Source organism: Ictalurus furcatus, chromosome 1 (assembly GCF_023375685.1).
Source record: "Ictalurus furcatus strain D&B chromosome 1, Billie_1.0, whole genome shotgun sequence".
NCBI lineage: Eukaryota > Metazoa > Chordata > Actinopteri > Siluriformes > Ictaluridae > Ictalurus > Ictalurus furcatus.
In genome coordinates, this window is record NC_071255.1 from 25,420,643 (window position 1) to 25,441,807 (window position 21,165).

A 21,165-nucleotide genomic window follows, 5' to 3' on the forward strand; every position below is an offset into this window, starting at 1 on the left:
CAACAAATAAACACAGACTACATTAACTAGTTTTTCGTAACTAAAATGTATTCCATATTAGAGCTCCAGTATTGCGTCTCTGATCAGCTTATTCGTCCCTGAACTACTGTGTAATTACTAATTACTGTTAATGCCGAACCTCTGACTTGTGACTGAAGGGTCATTACAGTATCCTACACACCAACCAACACAAAGAAATGAGTCGATGAAACGCATTTGTTTTTCAAACTCTGACAGACTTTTGAACTTTTAAACCTCTATTCCATTTTCATCATGAATTTTATCTGACTTTATCTGGTGTACTTGTGTACCTACAGTCCTTATTCCATGTATGAACTTGTTAGTACAACATGATGCTTCTACACAGTGCTCTTTTGTTGGGTTGGTTTTGTTTAACTTTACACATAAGCTGTAAATTATGGTCTTTCAGTAACTGTAATCTGTTTTTAAGCTTGCGGTCTTTGTAGTGTCAGTTTAACCAGTCATAAGCCATTTCTCAATATGTGTTCTCATGTGAGCTTGCGTCCTTGTGTACTCGTTCTACATCGTCATCCACTGCCGAAGTTCAATTCAAATACGCAAGAAAGCGAGTACCGGGGACGCATGAAATTACCCGGATGTGTTCTTGATGCATCAGATGCAGACCTGAGCACACCGAACCCACTTGATGTACCAGAAGTCATTGCAGCAAAACAGTGGCATATGATGGAAGCCTAAGCTATAACTGTAGTTTTAACATCTTTTTTAATGTCAGTAATCTAAATAAATATGCATCTAAAAAGAATGATTTTGATATATGATTCAGATTGACATATATGAGGTTGTTGAAAAGTCGAATTTATCCCTCAGAAATATTTCAATTAAACTATGCTCACTTCCATCCTGAGGTAACGGTAAATTCATTAGCTTAGCTTTTAGGTAACATGAGGTTGCAGTTTCAGAGAGCTTACTACATTGAAACATGCTTAATTAGCTTTTGGTTAATCAGCCATTTAACAGTAAATCTATTAACCAGCTGAAACACATTACTTAGGGGGAGCACTGAAAATATGAGGATCCTGTCCCACTACTAGAAATGTGCTGGAACGGTCCATAGCGGAACAAGAACATCGCAGCATCTCAATTCTTGCAAAGATGCATCCTGTGTCTTCCTGTCCTTCCGAGTTTGTTTTTCTAAGGTATCCTGGCAAGACCAGTCTTCACGAGTCCGTTCTTAAATCCAGCCTGTCTGGCTGGATTTAAGTTGTGTCTATAGTTGTTGGTTTGTTTGTTTGCATTGTTAAGTTTGGATTATGGCTTTTGTATGACCACAGTTGTCACAGTTTTCTGAGTCTTTGATAAGAAGTGTACAGCAGAATGATGTGCCATTAACACCAACAAAGATGTCTTTTTGAGGTCTTTTAAGCATCTTTGAGTTGAATTTGAGGAAACCACTTGAAGCATTTGTTGTGTTGAACTATTTCAATTGCTTTTGTTTGATTTGTTTATTGCAGACAGCTGAAAGTCTGTACATTTTGACAATAAACCTGATTTGCAATGGGGGTTGAATAATTTCGATTGCAACTGTACATAGTCATGTTCCTGGCAATATGACTTGAACAACAAAGCCCTTCAGAGCAATTACAGACATTTTCTCCCCCCCCTCCACTTTATCCCTCTCTCTCTCCAAGTGCATGGTTTACTTCCTAATGCAGAGAAACTACTGCAACTGACTGTTCAAATCTGTTTCGTGCATTGGGAGGCTTCATGGTAATTTATCCTTAGAACTCTAAATACAAATTAGGCTCGTTAAACAGAATAATGCATTCATTAGGTACACCGAGCTGCCTTGTTGTGCACCAAGTGCTCTTATTCATCTCTTTTTTTTTTCTTCCTCTGCCATCCATCAATCTGTATATCTGTTTCCTTAATTAAAAATGTAAAAATCAGTTGGCTCGTTGCGGAATCATTTCATGGAATGACAATTAGCAAATTTTCAAATGCAGTAATTGCAACCTTGAGGAAATAATTAAGCGGCCTTGTTCTTGTACACGGAGACCATAATGGGGATATCATTCTCATCAAGCCCCAGTGCCGCTCACTAATAAACTCATGGGGGAGATTAATCAAGTATGGATTCACAGATCAGCCAAGTTTGTATTTCTCAAAACATTATCAAAAATTCGTGATTTAGCTAATCCATACTTGCATGAATGTTTCATGGCTAAGGACAAAAGAATGAACACAATATTTTTAGTAGGTGGATCAGGAAAGATCGGTGAGGAAAAGAACTCTAGTGATGTGTAAGAGCGTTTTGGTCTTCCAGTGCTGTCAGATTTTCTGTGCCTGTGCAGGCAAGGTGAATCCCTGTGTGTGCTTGATGTGCTCTTTAAGTATATCTTGTTCACTGAAAAATTCGTAACATATAAGCAATTGTGTGTAACAGCATCTGATACGGATGAATTTATCAAGATCTCTGTGACATACAGCATCCACTTTCACTATATGAAGTAAGAGAGACTATCTTTGTCTGTAAAGTGTTCCAAATAACCATTTCTGTATCTGTATTTGGACACAAACATGAAGTGGGCATGGACTAAACCAGATTTGTTTTATGAAATATGAACCTATGGAAATATAAATATTAAATATGGGCTACAACAGTAGAATACCACATTGGGTTCCACTCCTGTCAGCCAAGAACAGGAATCCCAGACTATCACGGGCACAGACTCATCCAAACTGGACGGTTGAAGATTAGGGGGAAAAAATCACCTGGTCTTTTTCCAGTGTCCAGTTTGGGCGAGTCTGTTCCCGTGATCGCCTCAGGTTCTTGATCTTGACTGACAGGACTGGAACCTGATGTGGTATTCTGCTGTTGTACCTCATCCACCTCAAGGTTTGATGTGTTGTGCATTCTGAGATGTTTTTCAGCTCACCATGGAGTAAAGAGCTCTTATTTGAGTTATTATAGACTTCCTGGCAGCTCAGACCAGTCTGGTCATTCTCCTCTGATCTCTCTCATCAACAAGGTCTTTCAGCCTGCAGACCCTCTGCTCACAGGATGTTTTTTGTTTTTCACATCATTCTGTGTAAACTCTAGAGACTGTTGTGTGAAAATCCCAGGAGATCAGCAGTTTCTGGCACCAACAACCATGCCACGGTTAAAGTCACAGAGACTCTGATGTTTAATGTGAACATTAACTGAGGCTCTTGACCTATGTGTGCATGATTTTATTAGAGCTGTGATTTTAACGTTTTAATTTAGTGCAATTAATTATTGGAACAATAATGCGTTCAAACGTTCAAAGCATTTAATGCACTCACATTTTAAGTTCAAAACGCCTCCAGATGGAAGCACTCATAAGACCAAAGTCTTTTGCACTATCTGCAATAAGGAATTTGCATACTATCGAAGCAGTTCTAGCCTGAATTACAGCCTGAACTCAAAGCATGTTTTAGCGAGCTCAACAGTTAGCACAACAACAGCTGTGGTCAACATACTCTGGCAAACCACCGTGACCGAGAGCACAGAAGCACAGAGCAGGCAGTATAGAATTAGTTAGTCTACACTGGAAAAACGAACTAAATCCGATAGCTAAATGGATTGCTACGGAAGTCCTAAGTGGCCATGCATTATTAATTTCTTTCTTTCTTGTTTTCTTCTGTGAGCTCGACATTTATTGTTCTGGAGGCAACAAAACCTTAGTGCAAACCCGCAGCATCATGGATGAACAGATTAATGTTTACTCACTCAAGGTGAAATAGCTCTATGTTCATCAGTGACTGACAACTTACATATTCGTGACTAACACTTGAGCAGGAGACACGCCTCTCTCTTAATGCAGAGATAAAGACCATCTCTACAGCTTGCAATTATTCCATTTTTGATGGCGATGACAAAGACGTCAACGTTCATGCAACACCAGTCCCATTGACAAGGTACGAGATTTTCTCATGATAAAATGGCATCGTGAGAAAAGAACTTTTATATCGAGATCACGAGAGAGCAAGAAAGAAAAACAAATAAAGAATGCATGGCCATTTAGGGCTTCTGTAGATTGCTGTGGACTGTAGGCCTGTTAATACGGTGGAACACAAGGGGTTGATGAAAGCATTTCGAATTAGGTCCTCCGATACAACCTAAACATTTATGGGTAATAAATTCTAATAATATCTAATAAAATCAAATACAGTACTATATTTCTTTTTGTAATGTCTGTTCAATGCTTTTCTCATCTAACGCAACAATGACTTTAAATGATCAAAATTGAGGTGTGATTGATTGCGATTAATTCGATTAATTCATCGGCACATCATGTAATTAATTTGATTAAAAATTTTACTCGATTGACAGCCCTAGGTTTTATGCATTGCGGTGCTGCCACATGATTGGCTGATTAGATGCATGAATGTGCAGGTGTACAGGTGTTCCTAATAAAGTGGAGGGTGAGTGTATATTTGTATCAATTTAGAACATATTATCTGTTCAGTCCAGATAATGTATTCATATTCTGTTGCATCCCTACTGTAGTGGCACATACCATTGGGGTAGAAATATAGCGGTGGTGTTTGGGTTCACTGTTCCCCATGCTTAACATTTTGAGTTGGTAGTCAGTTCAGGAGTAGGTGATGTGTCTCGAGGGAGCAGGCTGTTGTCAAACTGACTACGACAGGAAAGGTGAGAGAGTAGGTCAGCCTGGAGTGGGAACATCCTGGATGTCAGAGCCATGAAAGCAGAAAGCACAAGCCACAGAGCTTTTAAGGTTCATGTTCTGTGTGTCTCAGCTGAGAACATGTCCTTTCCAGAGTCAGTCAGAACCTCGGCCATGGAGGATGTCATGCCTGCCTGAACGCTTGAGCTCTGACTACTCTGAACACTTTGCTTCTTCATATTTCCCTCTGTCTCTATTCCGACAAACAGTCTTTTCCACATTACACATTCATCATGTTACAGTACTTCCATAGATGGTTTGGAAGTTGGATTTCCATTTATTTGGGCCTGTGTCGGCTTTGCCTGGACCATCGTCTACATTGTACTGGAATGTGTTTACTTTACGGTGTCAGTTGTTTGATAGTAGTTTGGGGCTAAATGTTTTTTTTCCCCCTTACGCTTGACAATTCACAGTTCATATACAGACAGATTGCAGCTGTAGCTTTTGATCGCATTTTCCCAAACCAAACTTGGTATGATGTTTTCAACACTTTAACTGTTTTTGTTCACCACTTTTCATGCTTACAAAATGCCTGAAGTGATCCATTTCTCTGTTCTGCCAATTTTTCTCCTGTTACTTAAAGCCATGAATGTGAACTGTGTCATGATGTGTCCTATATCATGATTATTAGTTTGCAAAAAATGTGGTATTTTCATGGGTCATGATGATGACACTCACAAAAACATATCTGTACCTTATAATATTGGTCAGAATTCTCCCAAATCACTCTGAGGATGTTCCTACTTAATAATCTTTTAATACCTGCATTGTTTACTTTCACCTAAGCCTTTTAAAGACATTCAAATCCTAACGTCTTGTCTCTGAAATGTCGTTTTTACCAATCTGTGAACCTAGCTGTGTGTTACACTGGTGTCTGTCCCATTCTTATGCTTGTAGATACGCTTGTTTCGCTGTGCCTTAGCTTAGAGTGACGTAACAGGGAGAAATGGAGATGAAGCTCAATCATGGGGGAGTCCAGAGTCTTTTTCAGCAGAAAGTTACTCTATAAATGTCAATATGAATTCAGTAGGAAATGAGATGGGTTACAGGTGAACTGTGCCTAATGAATTCAAGTGCTGGAGTCAGCAGTGCTACCGTATAACTGACATTTCTGCTGATCTATAAAGCCCTTTGACATATAATGCTAATTATCCTCCATGAATTTAAGCAAAAGAGGCACTTTTAGTCAGCACCTATGCTTTGTCATTAATACATCTTTTAAAATAAAAAAATAATAATTTTAAAAAACCACCTCACCCTGAACAATTATAGCACGTCCAAGCAGATTTCACTCAATTAGCTCATACTGTCACTCATTCAAAGATTTAATTCCAGCCACATACATAGACCGGTACATAGATATGCTGGAATGCCAGGTAATTAAGTGCTTCCTACGGGCACTTGTGGATGGAGTAAAAAAACAGTAAACCACTGATTTCTTTCCTACTCACAGACCATAAAAGCAACCTCTCCTCTTGGTGACCCACGTGTGACCTATAACCTGGAGGAGGGTCAGGTTCCCGAGACTAACATGCCTGTGCGGTTCTACATCAAACCCAACCGAAGGGACAGTTCAGCCTCGATTCTAGTAGCTGAGCCACTGGACTACGAGACCACTCGCTTCTTCACCCTGCGTGTCCGTGTGCAGAATGTTGCAGCAGTACCACTCGCCTCTTTCACCACTGTCTATGTCAACATCACAGGTAAGAACTGAATTAACACACTTTTGAGTGGTACTGTCAGTTACAACAGACTCTTACTGTAATATAGACTTAGAGACACATTTTAATGCCATGGAAAATGTTTCTATATCTTGGTGGGGGCCCAGTAAGCTTGGAATATCTGCTAGTTTTGATCTTATGGGGATTTGGCTGGTCCACATGAGGAAATTTTGGATTTTGTAGATTTTATTTAAAAAACGAAATGAACAAGGTTACTTTTCGGTTACTGAGATTAAGGTTAGGATTAGATTTAGGTGTATGCATAGCAATATTTTACTGTATTATTAATTATGACAACAGTAGGATAGTGCATGTGTACGTTTGAGGATGGGGCAGCAAAGAAGCAGCAAGCATCTACAGCAGGGAAGAGCAACACTTGAGACCACATCAGCATTAATTAGGGGGAAAATGGAGATTGAAATGGAATGAAAGGAAGACAAAAGTCCTCAGAAAGCTCATTTGAGAGACGTTGTAATCAGCGCTCTGCAGGGAAGAGCCAAGCTCCTCTTACTGCCACTCACCCACACACACCACCCCTGCCTGCTGTGAACTTAACAGCCTTCTTCTCAGCTCCCACTCTCATGGGGAAAGCATACGCTACACCACTCAGTAGAAATAGGGGATTTTATTCATGTCGCACATCATTATGACATCTGTAGTGTCCAGTATATTATGTGTGTGTGTGTGCTCTCTACAACCATAATAGATGTGTCCTTTTTCTGTATCTCTCTCTCTCTCTTTCTCTCTCTCTCTCTCTCTCACTGTCCTGTCTATCACTCAGATGTGAATGACAATGTTCCGTTTTTCATGTCGAGCACGTATGAAGCCACAGTACCTGAAGGGGCTGAGATTGGCACTTCAGTGGTCCAGGTTTCAGCCTCTGACCTGGACTCTGGCCTACACGGCATGGTAAGCGGACACTGAGCAAATTCTGCAGCTCTGCATGCATCACTGCTGCTGAGACACCTATGAGGGCATTATTTTCATTTGTTAAATTATGACAGATGAATTTGTAGCTTAATTCAGAGCAGAGGTCTCAGTCTCATGGTTTCAGTCTTGGCTAACAGTTTTGAAAAAGAACAGCGTCTCTTTCCTGCATGCTGTAGACACAATGCCCTCATCCCACCAAGAGTTTATGCTTTAACTTCCTGCCAAGGCTTTTTGGGCAAGGACTGAATAGAACACAATCAGGATAGCTACGTATTTAGAATATGCATGCATCTTATGTTCAGAACTAATTATACTTGTTTTATATTATGTTTATAACTAATTTTATTTACTTCTTAAAATTCAATGCCTAAAGTTCGGTACTTAAAACATGTATTATGCTTTCAAAATTCTTAAAATCAACACAACATTCTCTCCACTTTTCTGTCCATAGGCTATAACTATATAGGTTTGATGCCAAGAGAGAACTCTTTAATGCTATTGAGTTAATATTGAGTAATGAATTAATTAGATCTCGTTTTAGATCTTGAAACTTGAATCTAATGATAGGTAATTGATATCATGATATGTACTTGTATTTTTCTACACCTTTCGTTCAGTGGTTTTGATACTAAGAGGTACTGCTAGGAAGAAATGTCTTCATATCTGCAATGTAGGAGTCCACTGAAGCAGAGTTTGACTAGCCACCACAGTGATGTCTGCCACACTGGCATGCTGTGTGGATTTCAAACTTGATTAGCAGGGCAGTGGGAGCTTGTCCATGTGGGCAGGTGGGGCAGAGTCCAACCATTTACACTGACTGGCCACTTAGGAACAGCTGTACACCTGCTCATTCAATTATCCAATCAGCCATGTGGCAGCAGCACAGTGCATAAAATCATACAGATACAAGTCAAGAGCTTCAGGTAATGTTCACATCAAACATCAGACTGGGAGAAAAATGGACACGCACCGGCTTTTAGAGCAGACTACATTTGTCATTTTAAACAAATTGGTGCACGTAATTAATTTGTTCAAGTTCAAATCTCATCAACGCTCAAATGCCTATTATGGGGGCCTATTACGCTAAAACATTCACTAGATAGTACTGAAAGTCAGATGTGATAGCCTCTAAACTTAATTATGTTTGAGGCTATGTCAAACATGATTAATGTCCTGCCCCACCGAATTTACTTGGTCACGGGCCACTTCTGTAGTAGGGACAAATAAATAAATAAATGATTGGGGGGGGAATAACACTGACAACATACACTGTTACTCATGTGACTGGTACAAGAGTGGTACAAATGTTTGTTTTTTTTATGTCTGTCAGTAGCGAAGGGGTTCTAAATGTCATGACACCTTACAACAATTGTGATAGTCCGAAAATTGTATGATGATGATGTTATATCATGATGTTGATATCATGTTGTCATATTGCGCAACCGTATTCCAAGTGGCACTTCTATCTCTAGTTATACTTATTTACATGACATGACAAAATTAAAAAAATTTTCCATCAAGGTCAATTACATCATTCTAAAGGACCAGAGTGGAGATTCTCAGTTCTTCAGCATTAACCCATACACAGGCATCCTCCACACACGTGCCACCTTTGACCGCGAACAGAAGAGTTCTTACCTGATTGAGGTTCAGTCCCAGGACAGCTCAGAGTCGGCCCGGCCCGGACAGCAGGGTCAGCCAAACTCAGGTGTGCTTTCAGTCATTATCCATTATTCATCCACATCCATGTATACAGCGATAACAACCGAGCAGACCTGAGTAACCAGCTCTCTCATTACTAATGCAGAAGTGATGTCACTATAAAGACTTGTGTCTTGTGAATAATAGTGATCCTAATAAGGTTATGTAACATAAAAGGCCACTATATATACACACTATTCCATAATCTTTATTAATACTCACTGACATTAATGACTGTGGTACATTCTCCTTCTCCACAGACACAGCCTATGTCAGGATTTTTGTCACGGATGTAAATGACAATGCCCCAGCCTTCTCCCAGTCTGTATATGAGATCAGTGTGGAGGAGGACAAGGAAGTGGGCTACGTAGTCATTACCGTCACTGCTAATGATGAAGATGAGGGTAAGACCTTTGATTGCTGTCACGATGGCAACAACAGAAAAGCCCATCCCTGTTCTATAACTTTACTTGGTAGAACAATTTACACCTGCAATATATGCTAGTGTAGAGGTGAGATAGCTCCAGGCCCTCCCTACAGAACACAGCTTATTTACGGATAGTGTCACCTGTCTGATTTTTAATGTGAATTTCTCATACTGCATGAATCTGTAATGTTATTTTTGACAGCTGGAGGCTGGAAAAATAATCATAGTGTGAGGTAAACCTAGGTGGAAAATGCATTTTTTCCCCACTGAGCTTGTTAGCAAGTCTCTATGGTGATTGTGGGAGTGACACATTCAGGCCCCTGAGGTAACTATTTGATGTTGGCGCCTTTCTTTTGTTTGTCTCAAGCTGTTTTGCAAAAGAAATAAATAAATAAAATAGGCTGCTGTAATGACAGGTAAACCCTTTGTGGGAATGATGCTGAGAACCAGAGGAAGCACATTTTATGATTCTTTGCCAAAATTCACCTTTACAGAGCACTCAGGCAAATTTTCAAAACATAATATCCTGTGTAAAGTAGACAGGTTCCACATTTGCCCTGACACAGAATAGTGCTTTGGTAAGTCTGTAGCTGCGTCAAACTCTACTTCTTCTTCGAGCTTCCTGTGCTTGTGATTCATCTTCTGCTGCTGTAGATGGTTCCATATGGATCCTCTAAAGATTTGCACTTCCCAAAAACAGTTTATGGCCAACCATAGCTTCAGTGGATAATCTCACCTGGATACTGTAGATTTGTACCCGCCGTTGTAAACATAAAGACTATCCTGTGGTATTTCCAGGACTCTTATTCACAATAAATTCATTCTGATCATCCTTTCAGCATCCTTTCAATATAATATAGAGCTGAAAAAGGGTAATGATTTATAATCTCACTATTTGGTGTCACCCAGAAGAGGATAGGTTCCTCTCACTTCATGTCATCTCTTGTCACTGTTACCTCTGGTTTGCGCAGTACAGATCTTAATCTCCATCCAGATTTGTGTAAAGTTGTTTTGTGACAATATCTATATCTATTTGAACTTCATTTTAATGAAATGCTCCATCACTGAATAACTTAGAGGCATGTATTAAGCAAACTAACTCCACTTAAGTCTTAAAAAGAGTTAATCTGTTGCTGACAAGAACATGTGGATTTAACTAGAAAGGACTATGATAATAATCAGTTCAGTCATGTTCCTACGCTCTTGGCACAGGTTTCCAGGAAGGCCGATTATCTGTATTAACCAAAGATAATCCATAAAACATAAGACAATCCTATTAAGCTGTTGGCTTGCTGATCAGGCATGTCTTCTGGAAGATTTCTTATCAGTCACACTTGGCCTCAGTGTGGAGCTTGCCTTTCCTCTGATCACATCTCTCTGAGAGTTCCTCCTGCTTGATCTGGTGTTGTGTATACTTTTATTTCTAGAGGGAACATCATGTATGTCCCCTACAAGCTCTTAGAGGGAAAATGTTATGAAAATATAAAGTTGATAAAGACTGAATCGCTTAACCATTGTTTGCTAGAGCAAGATGCCTTCCTGAGAAGCAAAACTTGAAATGACTTTTGGTTGTTTATAGTGTTTTATTTATGTATTCTGATAGATGAACTGGCACAATATGCTGAAACATCTCCGAGCAATACAATGTAAAGTTTAATCAGTGGCAATGTCAATTTTTTTGCTTAGCAGACATTCATTTAATCCATAATTAGTCTAGGTTCAACAGTTTACACTGAATAACCAGAAATCCTCTGAGATTTAGCACTGACACATACAGCGTTGCCCCTGTCCATCTGAGTGATACAGGTTTAGGCAGGTCATTGTTCTGTCCAACATAGCATGCCAATCTGCCTGTTTTCAGCCCCCATGTCTTTTCACTTCGGTCCCATCAGTCCTTGCTGGTTCACTAATAGATTAATGTGCATGATGTTTCCTATCCTCATTTGCACGGAACGTGACCCATGCTCGTCTGTCATCATAAACAAACATGCAGGGCTGTGAGGGCTCTCGCCGTCCTGACAGTGCTTCACCTGTTAAATATGCTACACAAGTTTGACAAATATGGTGTGGCATGTAGCCACCATCAGCAAGAAAAGAGGAGGGGGAGAGCCCAGGGGAAGAGTGCTAGCAATAAGTGAATGTGGCTAAAAGTTCATTATGGATGAGACAGTAGCCACTGCGTAGAGGTGAAGGTGTCACGATAGCTTGCCATGCTTGGAAGGCACCGCAGTTCCTCCAGACAGCTAATATCTCAGGCTTGTCATGTGCAGGAATGCAAATCAGAGCCCAATGCCACTCTTTAGAAGGCACCCAATTCATTTTACACTGACTAGGATAAAAAGGTGGATATTAGAACAGTTAATGCCTGTTGTACGGACATTATTTATTACATGTTTTGTAAACCCTAGGAGATTTATCCTTGTTTTTAAGAATCATTCTTAAAGCTCATAAATAGTGTTATTTTGCTGAGGTGAGAATTGCGGATGGACAGTAAAGCACAGTGAATGCACTAGGTAAATTGAAAGTTATCCCAGCTTTGCATTCTTAGACAGCATGTAGTGCAGGGTGGCAGTGTGTAGGTCTTGCAATCCATAGTGCTTCAGGGAGATACACTGTATTAGGCAGCCAGTCATTAAAGAAACGGCTTTAGGCCAAAGCACCCGAGATGCCTTCAGCAAGTGCCGGGATACATTATGTTCCACAATCCTGATGTCTGGGGCTAGGATGAGTATGACACGTCTTAATGAAATTTTCACACATTCTCTCACATCACACACAGATGGTGTTTGTCTCATAAAATCTGATCCACGCTGGTAAACAGAGTCAGAGTAAAAGTTGTTTTCCTTTTTCTGTATGGCGGGTAGGCAAGGCAGGGAGGGTGGCTGGCCTAAGACAGGATACATTTTTTTTTATTCCTTATCTGTTTCAGGTTCTGCATTGACAGCTTCTTCTTGTATACATCCTCTAATGCAAGTCTAATGAAAGCCATTCCTGCGGCCTGTTTTCTATACTAAATTGCATTACCATTTTGAGGGTCACACAGCATGGCCAGATCAGTATAGACACGTAGTTGATTTGCTGTAGTTTGCTGTAAGATAAATGGATAGCATAACCTGTGATTATGTGACACCAACTGTGTGGGGTTTAATGATGAGATGGAGAAGAAAAGGAAAAGGGATGAAAGGCTTATGGACTTCTGATGTACCGCTGATGCTGGGCAACAGCCAAAGAAATTATTAGTAGAACTAAGCCTGTTTGCATACACGGCTAAGATTTATGCAAAAAGGTCACAGGAAATTTTAGATTTAATTGGAGGGATAGAGTGTGCACTGGCTTTTTAATATTTACTTAAAAGAAAATCCCTTTTTTTGAGATCTAAAGAATTTCTCGAAACCTTACTGCTAAATGTGGAGACTTACATCACATCACCTTTTCATCACATAGGAGCTAGTCTTAATCAAAGCTATGACAAGTGTGGTAGAAGCACAGTAGAGTAACTCGTCTAATCTTTTTTTCCTTTGGGGTATGCTTTGGTGGCCTTAAAAACTTTAGCTTTTCTATTTACTAATGTTACTTAGTAATGTTAATTAGTAGGGGCACTGAAGCAGCTTATTCACAGTACCAAAGAAACATTTACCCTGTCTGGAGAGCAAAAAGTCAATGAATGCAATCATTCGTACATTTAAATAATACCACTTAAAACTCATGATCCCACCTAGAACCTTGCCTTGCACCATTAAAGTCCTTTGTGTCTCACTTTCCAATCCAAAAAGCATAGATTGATCTATGATTGAGTTGACTTGGTTACCTAGCTACCACCCCAGACCAAATTTCTGACACAATCCACATCCCTAACAGGTGCCAACGCAAAGCTGCGCTACCAGATAACCTCAGGAAACACTATGGGCACCTTTGACGTTGAGCCAGAGATAGGCACCATCTTCATCGCCCAGCGGCTGGACTATGAGCGAGTGCAGCGCTACCATCTACGGTTGGTGGCATCAGATGGAAAATGGGAGAACCAAACAGTGGTGGTCATCAACATCATCAACCAAAACGATGAAGCACCTATCTTTAGCCAGACCGAGTATCATACCAGTGTAACAGAGGAGCTGATTGAGCTGCCCGTTCCCGTGCTGGAGGTGAGTGAGGGCTGAACTTTCAAATATACAAACAGCTAAAAACAGTTTTGAGTAGGCTATTTTCAACCTTCTGGTTTCCCGTGAGGGGAAACTGACTTGATGTGGACCTCCCGTTTAATATAGCCTAGTAAACTGCTTGTTTAAGTTCCTTAGCAGTTTTGTTGTTTTAATAATGACCTTTCTGAATTTAAACAGAGCAAAAATTATTTGAAATGAATATATTTGACATACCTTGTCTGTAGCTTTATGTAAACCAACTTGGAGTGAGATGATGAACGTTTTAGATTATTGTTTACAGTGTGTATTAATCTTTGTCCTTGATATTAAAAGGGGTTGCTGGGATATATTTACAGCTACTTATTGTTGGTTATTTTCCAGGTTTCAGCTACAGATCCAGACCAGGAGGCAGACCAGAGTGCAGTCAGATACTCATTACATGGACAGGGTGCTGGGAGCGAATTCACTATAGAGGAACTCACTGGAAGGATTTATGCCCAAAAGCGCCTTGACCGAGAGGACCGTTCAGCCTGGCGATTTCTAGTGTTGGCCACTGATGAAAATGGCGATGGCCTAACTGGCTTTGCTGATGTGTTGGTGGAAGTGCGTGACATAAATGACAATGCTCCCCAATTCCTGTGTGCCTCAGAAGGATGCTTTGTGGGCCATGTGCCTGAGAACTCCCCAGCTGACACCTCCATCATGGAGATGCAGGCCACTGACCTGGATGACCCTAAAACTGGCAAGAACGCTGTTCTCACCTACAGGATTGTACAGAATGTCCGAAATGAGATCAATCTCAACCTGTTCTCCATCAATCCAGCTACAGGCACCATCTATACAGTTCTGAGATCTTTGGACAGGGAGGTGGAGGACCATTACTTGGTAGTTGTGGAGGCAAGGGATGGAGGAGGCCTCTCTGGGACTGGAACAGCCACGATTGTAGTTTCAGATGTCAACGATCACCCTCCTGTGTTCACACAGAGAGTCTACATGGCCACCATGGCGGAGGACCTGGATATCAACAGTGAGGTTCTGGCAGTGGCTGCAACAGATGTGGATGAGGGAGAGAATTCTGTGATGACTTTCAGCATAATAGGTGGAGATGACGACCGCAAGTTCTTTATTGAGACAGACAAGGGGAATCGACAGGGCGTGGTGCGACTGAAGAAGAAGATTGATTTTGAAAAGCCCCATGAGCGCACCTTCAATCTCACAGTCAAAGTGGAGGATGCAGACTTCTATAGCTTGGCATATTGTGTCATACAAGTGGAGGACTCAAACGACCATGCACCTGTGTTCTTCCCCCAGTTCTATGATGCAGGGTCCATGTTTGAGGATGTCCCTTTGGGCACCATTGTGGCCCAAGTGACTGCCATGGACCTGGATTCAGGGCAGAATGGAAAGTTCTCATATAGCATTGCCCCAGAGTCTGACCCGTTTCAGCAGTTCCTGGTGGATAAGAGTGGGTGGGTGGTGGTAGCAGACTCTTTGGACCGAGAAAAGGTATCACAACATAGGCTGATAATCTTGGCTACGGACATGGGCAACCCTTCTCTTACCGGCTCTGCTATTGTTCTGGTGACTGTACAGGATGTTAACGATAACGGGCCTGAGTTTGAGGTGCCATACCGCCCCATTGTATGGGAGAACGACATTGCGCCGCAGCTTGTCCATATGAATGACACTTCCGTTCTGCTCCATGCCATAGACAGGGATAGCTCACCTAACGCAGGGCCTTTTTCCATTCGCCTGCTGATGATCACCTCAGACGCCACAAACTTTAACCTGACCGATCTGCGGAATGGCAGTGCCATGATAACAGCCCTTCGCATCTTTGATAGGGAACAGCAGAAAGAGTACCTTCTTCCCATTCTGATGACTGACAGTGGCTCTCCTCCAATGAGCTCCACCAGTACACTGACTGTTGTAATTGGGGATAAGAATGACCACCCACATGCACCCGGACACTCAGTGTTTATAGTCTACAATTATGAAGGTATGTTTTGTGAAATGTTCATCCATTATCTTTCTTGAGTGCTTAAAGTCAAATTCTACAACATTCATTTAGCATTTAACACCATCTGTTAGCTCGTCACAAACCTTAGTGGGAAATATGGTTTGGATTTTATGTAAATTTAGAGTGTTTCCTTCTAACAAGAACTCATCATGTAGCTCAAAACATGGCATGAAGCAAATAATTTACTTAAGTCCCAGGTCTAATGGGCACATAAACAGGAGCCATTTTAAAAGCTGGTGATTTCATGCCTAACGGGATTGCAGTTCTCTGTTTTGCCTTTTGGTAACTAATAGCATTTGCCCCCTACCGTGCAGCATAAGCAAGTACATGTGGGTGGGTGGTGGGTGGTGGGGGTGGGGGGGCTTCTCCCAAAAAAAGAAGGGGAGTGAGGTTTTTTACTCTCCTCACACACACAAGCACAAATGCACACAGCTTCAGGTATTGCAGTCTGTGTAAGGTGACTTTCTGCTTTTTCTGTAGGTACTCTTTCTACCACTGTACTTGGACAAGTTCAATCCCCTGATGTTGATGACTGGAGTGAAAAGGTTTACAAATTTGAAGACAGACCCCCTAGGTACTTTGATCTTTTATTGAAATTTGGTACTGGCAGCTGACACTCAAAGTGATGAGAACAAAGCCGAGCGAGACAGTGCGGACAACATCACTTGATATTATATTGGATGCTTTTAATAGTTAATCAAAATGAGATTCCGAATTTCTTCCAGAGACACAGATTCTTGTGTTGCACTTGATTAGAAAATTGATGTGTGACAGACTCTAACTCTAATGAGCAGCACATGAAATAGTGACGAGCTTCATACTGAGCCGGCTGCACAAGCTGTGACAGACATGGCACTTCTCAAAAATAAGCAAAAATATGCATCAGTATTCATAGAAGTAACAAATTTCACGTGCAGTCTGCTGAGATGAGGCCTGTCTCTTCGTATACAGTTTTCTCCGAAATTAGCCTCCTCGAGGTGTTTTGGAAAGTGTTTGCTCCTGTTAATTAGAATAAGTAACACATGAATACATTAGCAGTTTATCAGAGGCCAGTATGGCATGATGTTTGGCACACATAGCATCACTTCAACCTTGGCAGTGTTTCATTTGCTTACTTGATGGGTAATTACCTCATTTGGCACATGAGCTGGAGGTCACTAGCCACGTGGAACTGAATTGCCGTTATGTGAACATGATTGCAGCTTTTAAATTCTAATTTGAACGCCAGCCAGTGTGAGTTTTGCGACCTTGGTGTGTTTGTCCATGGTGATAAACACAGTTAAACACTTCTGTAGTACATGCATCATATTATCAGCATCAGTAGGGTAATATTAAAGGTACATTTCCACTGCATATTGATCAATATTAGGTGCTTTTGTATGTGTCACTGATATCCTTATAGATATTCTGCTTTAATGTTGTGTACAATGCCTACTCATTTTATGTATTTGAGTGCATCTGTTTACAGTTGTTTAATAGTTTATTCTCTCTCTTCACTGATTATGTGTGTCAAGTGTTGGCACCAGCTTTAGATAATATTTCAGATAATACACATACACTAAATGCTGTACTGTGCTAAGCTCTGGAGTATAATCCCAGTGGTATCATCTTAGTGTCCATTTTAGATGCAGATTCTGTGCAGTGGCTTGAAAAAGCAGCACGACGGCATTCATTTTCAAGGATAAAGGGTGATTTAAAGTCTTCCAAATTGCATACTCGCATACTAAATAGTATGCCCTCTATGGTAACAGGTAACCTACACCACTTTATAGTTTTGCTATGCAGTTTATTGCACTGGTGTGCACTTTGGCAGGCAGCCAGAGACAAAAGGCAAAGTGACCGAAAAATGTATCTGTCGGGGTTTTTTTTTTATTATTTGTTTTTTAACAGATTTTTTTCCCCCTTATCACAGCTCCTGCGCCAGTACTCACAGTGCTGCTAGAGGTTTGAAGTGTTGATTACTCAAAGGGAATGATGTCAGTGTTTTTTGCTGCACTTAGTCGGCAGCGTTTGTGAAGAGCAAACATGTTTCTAGGCTCATTCTGATACTAAACAGTAATACATGGTCGTTTCACGTTTCATTTTTGGTCAAAAGGGGCAAGACAGTTTACTTTTAGTGGGAAGACATCTGTTTTTTGGTCAGATGGGTGATTTTACATGTCTTCTCACTAAAAATATAATGTTCTTCGCCTATGCAGTGGCTACATAAGGGATGGACGTTAGTCAAGCACTATCAGGGAAATCGTAGTGAGTAGCACTGGAAGGAGAAACACATTTGCTTTGAGTAGTAAGGTACGCCTCTAGTGGTATAATTTTTATACTTGGGATATGATATGCTCATTATGAAGGCTGTTATTAGGACTTCATTTTGTACCTCTGGTATTGGGTGATCCTGCTGGCTGGATTGAAAAGATTGTATGCCACTGCTCTGGATGTATCCAGCCAAACATCTTTGACATATAAGGTTCAGCAGTGGCATATTTCTCATATTACCACAGTGAGTCAGAACTCTGCTTAGCCTGTCCAGGCTGACAGTGCCTGTGTTTAGCTGAAGTGCTGGGCTGTACTAAAGGACATCACCATGAGCCAGTGGGCAAGACCCTCTGTAACTCTATGAAAGTAAAAATGGGCAGGGACTAACAGGCTATGGGCTGCCATTTTACAGTTTAATGCCAACAGTTTGGATGGTGGACCTGTGTGAGGGCTGCAGAATCAGAGGGTGTGATGCAAAGACGGAAACATAAAGCCTCTTATTGGACTGCTTAGTTATTATTATGTCTGGTCAAAGATGATGAAAGGGAATTCAAAATGTCTACTTTGTTTAATTAGCTGTTGTTTCAGTAATCACTACTAAACCCCCAATATATACACATCCTAACTCCGTCTCTCTCTCTCTCTCTCTCTCTCTCTCTCTCTCTCACACACTCTTTCTCTCTCTGTATCTCACAGGCAGTTTATCCTGAACCAGAACTCTGGTCAGTTAAGCATAAAAAGCGGCACCCCGGCTGGGACGTACAGACTGCAGGTGCGAGTGGCCGATAAGAGTTGGCCAGATGTCACCTCAACGGTGCAGATTACAGTCAAGGAGCTGGAGGAGGAGGCGCTACTCAACGCTGGCTCGCTCCGATTCTGCAGTGCGTGATTTAACTCCTGTTTATTCACTGCAACATTCACCTCCAATATGGTCTGCTGAACAGGACTATAAAACATCTCTGTTCCCTATAATTCATTATTATTATGATCATTATTATTGTTGTTATATTATTATTACTATTATTATTATTATTATTATTATTATTATTATTATTAGGAGTACTCCAGTGCATTCAAACTGATCTTTATTCACTGCACCCCTAGTGTAGGTACAAGAAATTTGATGTAATTCCCTGTACTGAGAAAAAAACTGAAATCGCATTGGTGGCCTAAGGGCAGGGGGTTTGAATTTACATTGTCAGCATATAACCATTAATTCTTTCCTCTAAAAATGTTCCATCTCTGAAAGGACATATTATAAAGATTTAGTGCTTATGCCTTTGACTGAAGAATTCATAAGCATATTCTGCATAAATACTGAATGTATTTCACACAAGTGTTTGTCAGTCCCAATAACTGCCTTTAGACTTCCATATTAAGCAAACCCCCCCCCCCCCCCCCCCACCAGCATAGATTTTTAAATTCAAAAACTATTAAAAAGAATTAGCCCCATTGTTTAAATGTGTACAGTAATATTTTGGATATTTACTGGAGCCATAGAATCCTTTTTTTTATTAAAATTTTAATTAGATTCATGTCGAACACTGTTTATAGGTATAATAACTTTGATAATTGTTATTTTGATTCCCGCCACTGTAATATTAAAAAGAAAGAAAGAAATCACAGACCAAGTTAGAGCAACAACACTTGTGTTATGAGCATTATTATTGTTCATTCATGGTTTTAATATTATACCACTAGTCTAGTTGTTTTGATTGTTTTTATTTACTATTACCAGACTCTGATAACTACAAACCTCCACACACTTCTTCAATATGTGTTTTTGATAAGTTAGCATGGGTGTATATAAACCTGAGTTTTGGTGTTTATTGTGTGCAGATGTAACAGCAGAAGAGTTGTTTAGGGCCTCAGATGGTGAGGAGAGTTTGTATGAGCGTCTGCAGCGTCTGCTATCTGAGGTCTTACAGACAGATCTGGAGAAAGTGCATGTCTTCAGCCTGGCCAACAGCAGTCATTCTACACAGCAGCACCTCAGCTTGTGGTTTGCTGCCCATGGCTCCCCATACTACAAGCCAGAGAAACTGCATGGCAGTGTGGCTATGCACAAGGCCAAGGTAACAACAATCACACACACTCACAAACACACCCACATGCAGAGTTTGTATTTACATCACTCAGACACATAAGCGCAGACAGCTACTAACACATTACACTTTTACATGAAGTGACAATCTGCGTGAAGCATTGTGAATATTTCATGGCCTTGTAAGGTATGACACAGCGTAGTGCAGCCATGGCCAGTGAGCTGAGAAGGGAAGGAATGAAGGAGGGATAGAGGGAGGGAATAAATGGATCTGTAAATCAGGTGTGAGTGGGAGCTGTGTGAAGCCTCCGACTTTTGTTTATGCCCAGTGTTAGAGGCTGCTCTGAAAGTTTTACAAAGGCTTGTAATGAATGTGACATATTGCCCTTGGACATGGATTTCAGCCAATCGCTCTCTCTAACACACACACACACACACACACACACACACACACACACACAGAGCTATGAGATCTCATAAGGTGCCTTCATATATGTTTGCCACAGAGTATAGACTGTGCTGTAATTAGAAAATGTCTATTTCTCTATACAGTATATCATTAGACTGTGAGGTTATGCTTTGTTCATAGTCATACACACAATAGTGTGGATACCACAATTGACAGTTAAGTTCTGTCTTTCATGTTCAATCTTCTGCCACATTATGGATTATCTTGTTTTCTCATGTAAATGTGTTCCATATTGGTAACGCAACTAAAATTCATGAAGGTCCAGCTTCAGACAATTCCTTGCTAACAAAACATCAGGATGAGCAACTAGCATGACTGAATAGTGACCTTTTAACCTTTTACTGTAACCATTAGTGATTTGTTTATTAGTACTTCACATTACTCATGACATGGAGAATAAATATATACAACATTCTGTTTTCATCATTGACTTTTTTTAACAAGCCCTGTCATTACTTCACTAATCAGATTAGAGATGGAAAGTGAAAAAAATATTTTTGAAAGTGTGTGAAAACTCTTTTCTTTCTCTATATGGTTCCTTAAATAGTTTACATAAATGCATGTGACTGATAGCAACAAGCTGCAGTAAAGGATCTGCTATAGAAGCTGGAGTACTGCATGTTTGGAGTCGCTGAATTTTCATTTATTAATTTTTTTTTTCAAGTTTGACCTGTTGAAATACTTTGCTGGGTCCATCTCCGGGCTGCTTCCACTGTTTATGACCCCTGATGTAATGTTACAGACAAAATCTGTCCATTAAGAAGAAT

General features: G+C 40.6%; 1 protein-coding gene across 1 annotated transcript in view; it reads left to right on the forward strand.

Annotated features, from left to right (window-relative positions):
• Positions 1 to 21,165, forward strand: part of si:dkey-22o22.2 (neural-cadherin) — a 123,961-nt gene that overhangs the window by 85,263 nt on the left and 17,533 nt on the right. Inside the window, exons 13-21 of the mRNA XM_053628027.1 lie at positions 6,148 to 6,397; positions 7,197 to 7,324; positions 8,867 to 9,053; positions 9,307 to 9,450; positions 13,332 to 13,615; positions 13,994 to 15,611; positions 16,113 to 16,206; positions 18,582 to 18,766; positions 19,725 to 19,960. Of these exons, the coding sequence (XP_053484002.1) occupies positions 6,148 to 6,397; positions 7,197 to 7,324; positions 8,867 to 9,053; positions 9,307 to 9,450; positions 13,332 to 13,615; positions 13,994 to 15,611; positions 16,113 to 16,206; positions 18,582 to 18,766; positions 19,725 to 19,960 (3,126 nt within the window). The remainder of the gene's footprint in view (positions 1 to 6,147; positions 6,398 to 7,196; positions 7,325 to 8,866; positions 9,054 to 9,306; positions 9,451 to 13,331; positions 13,616 to 13,993; positions 15,612 to 16,112; positions 16,207 to 18,581; positions 18,767 to 19,724; positions 19,961 to 21,165) is intronic.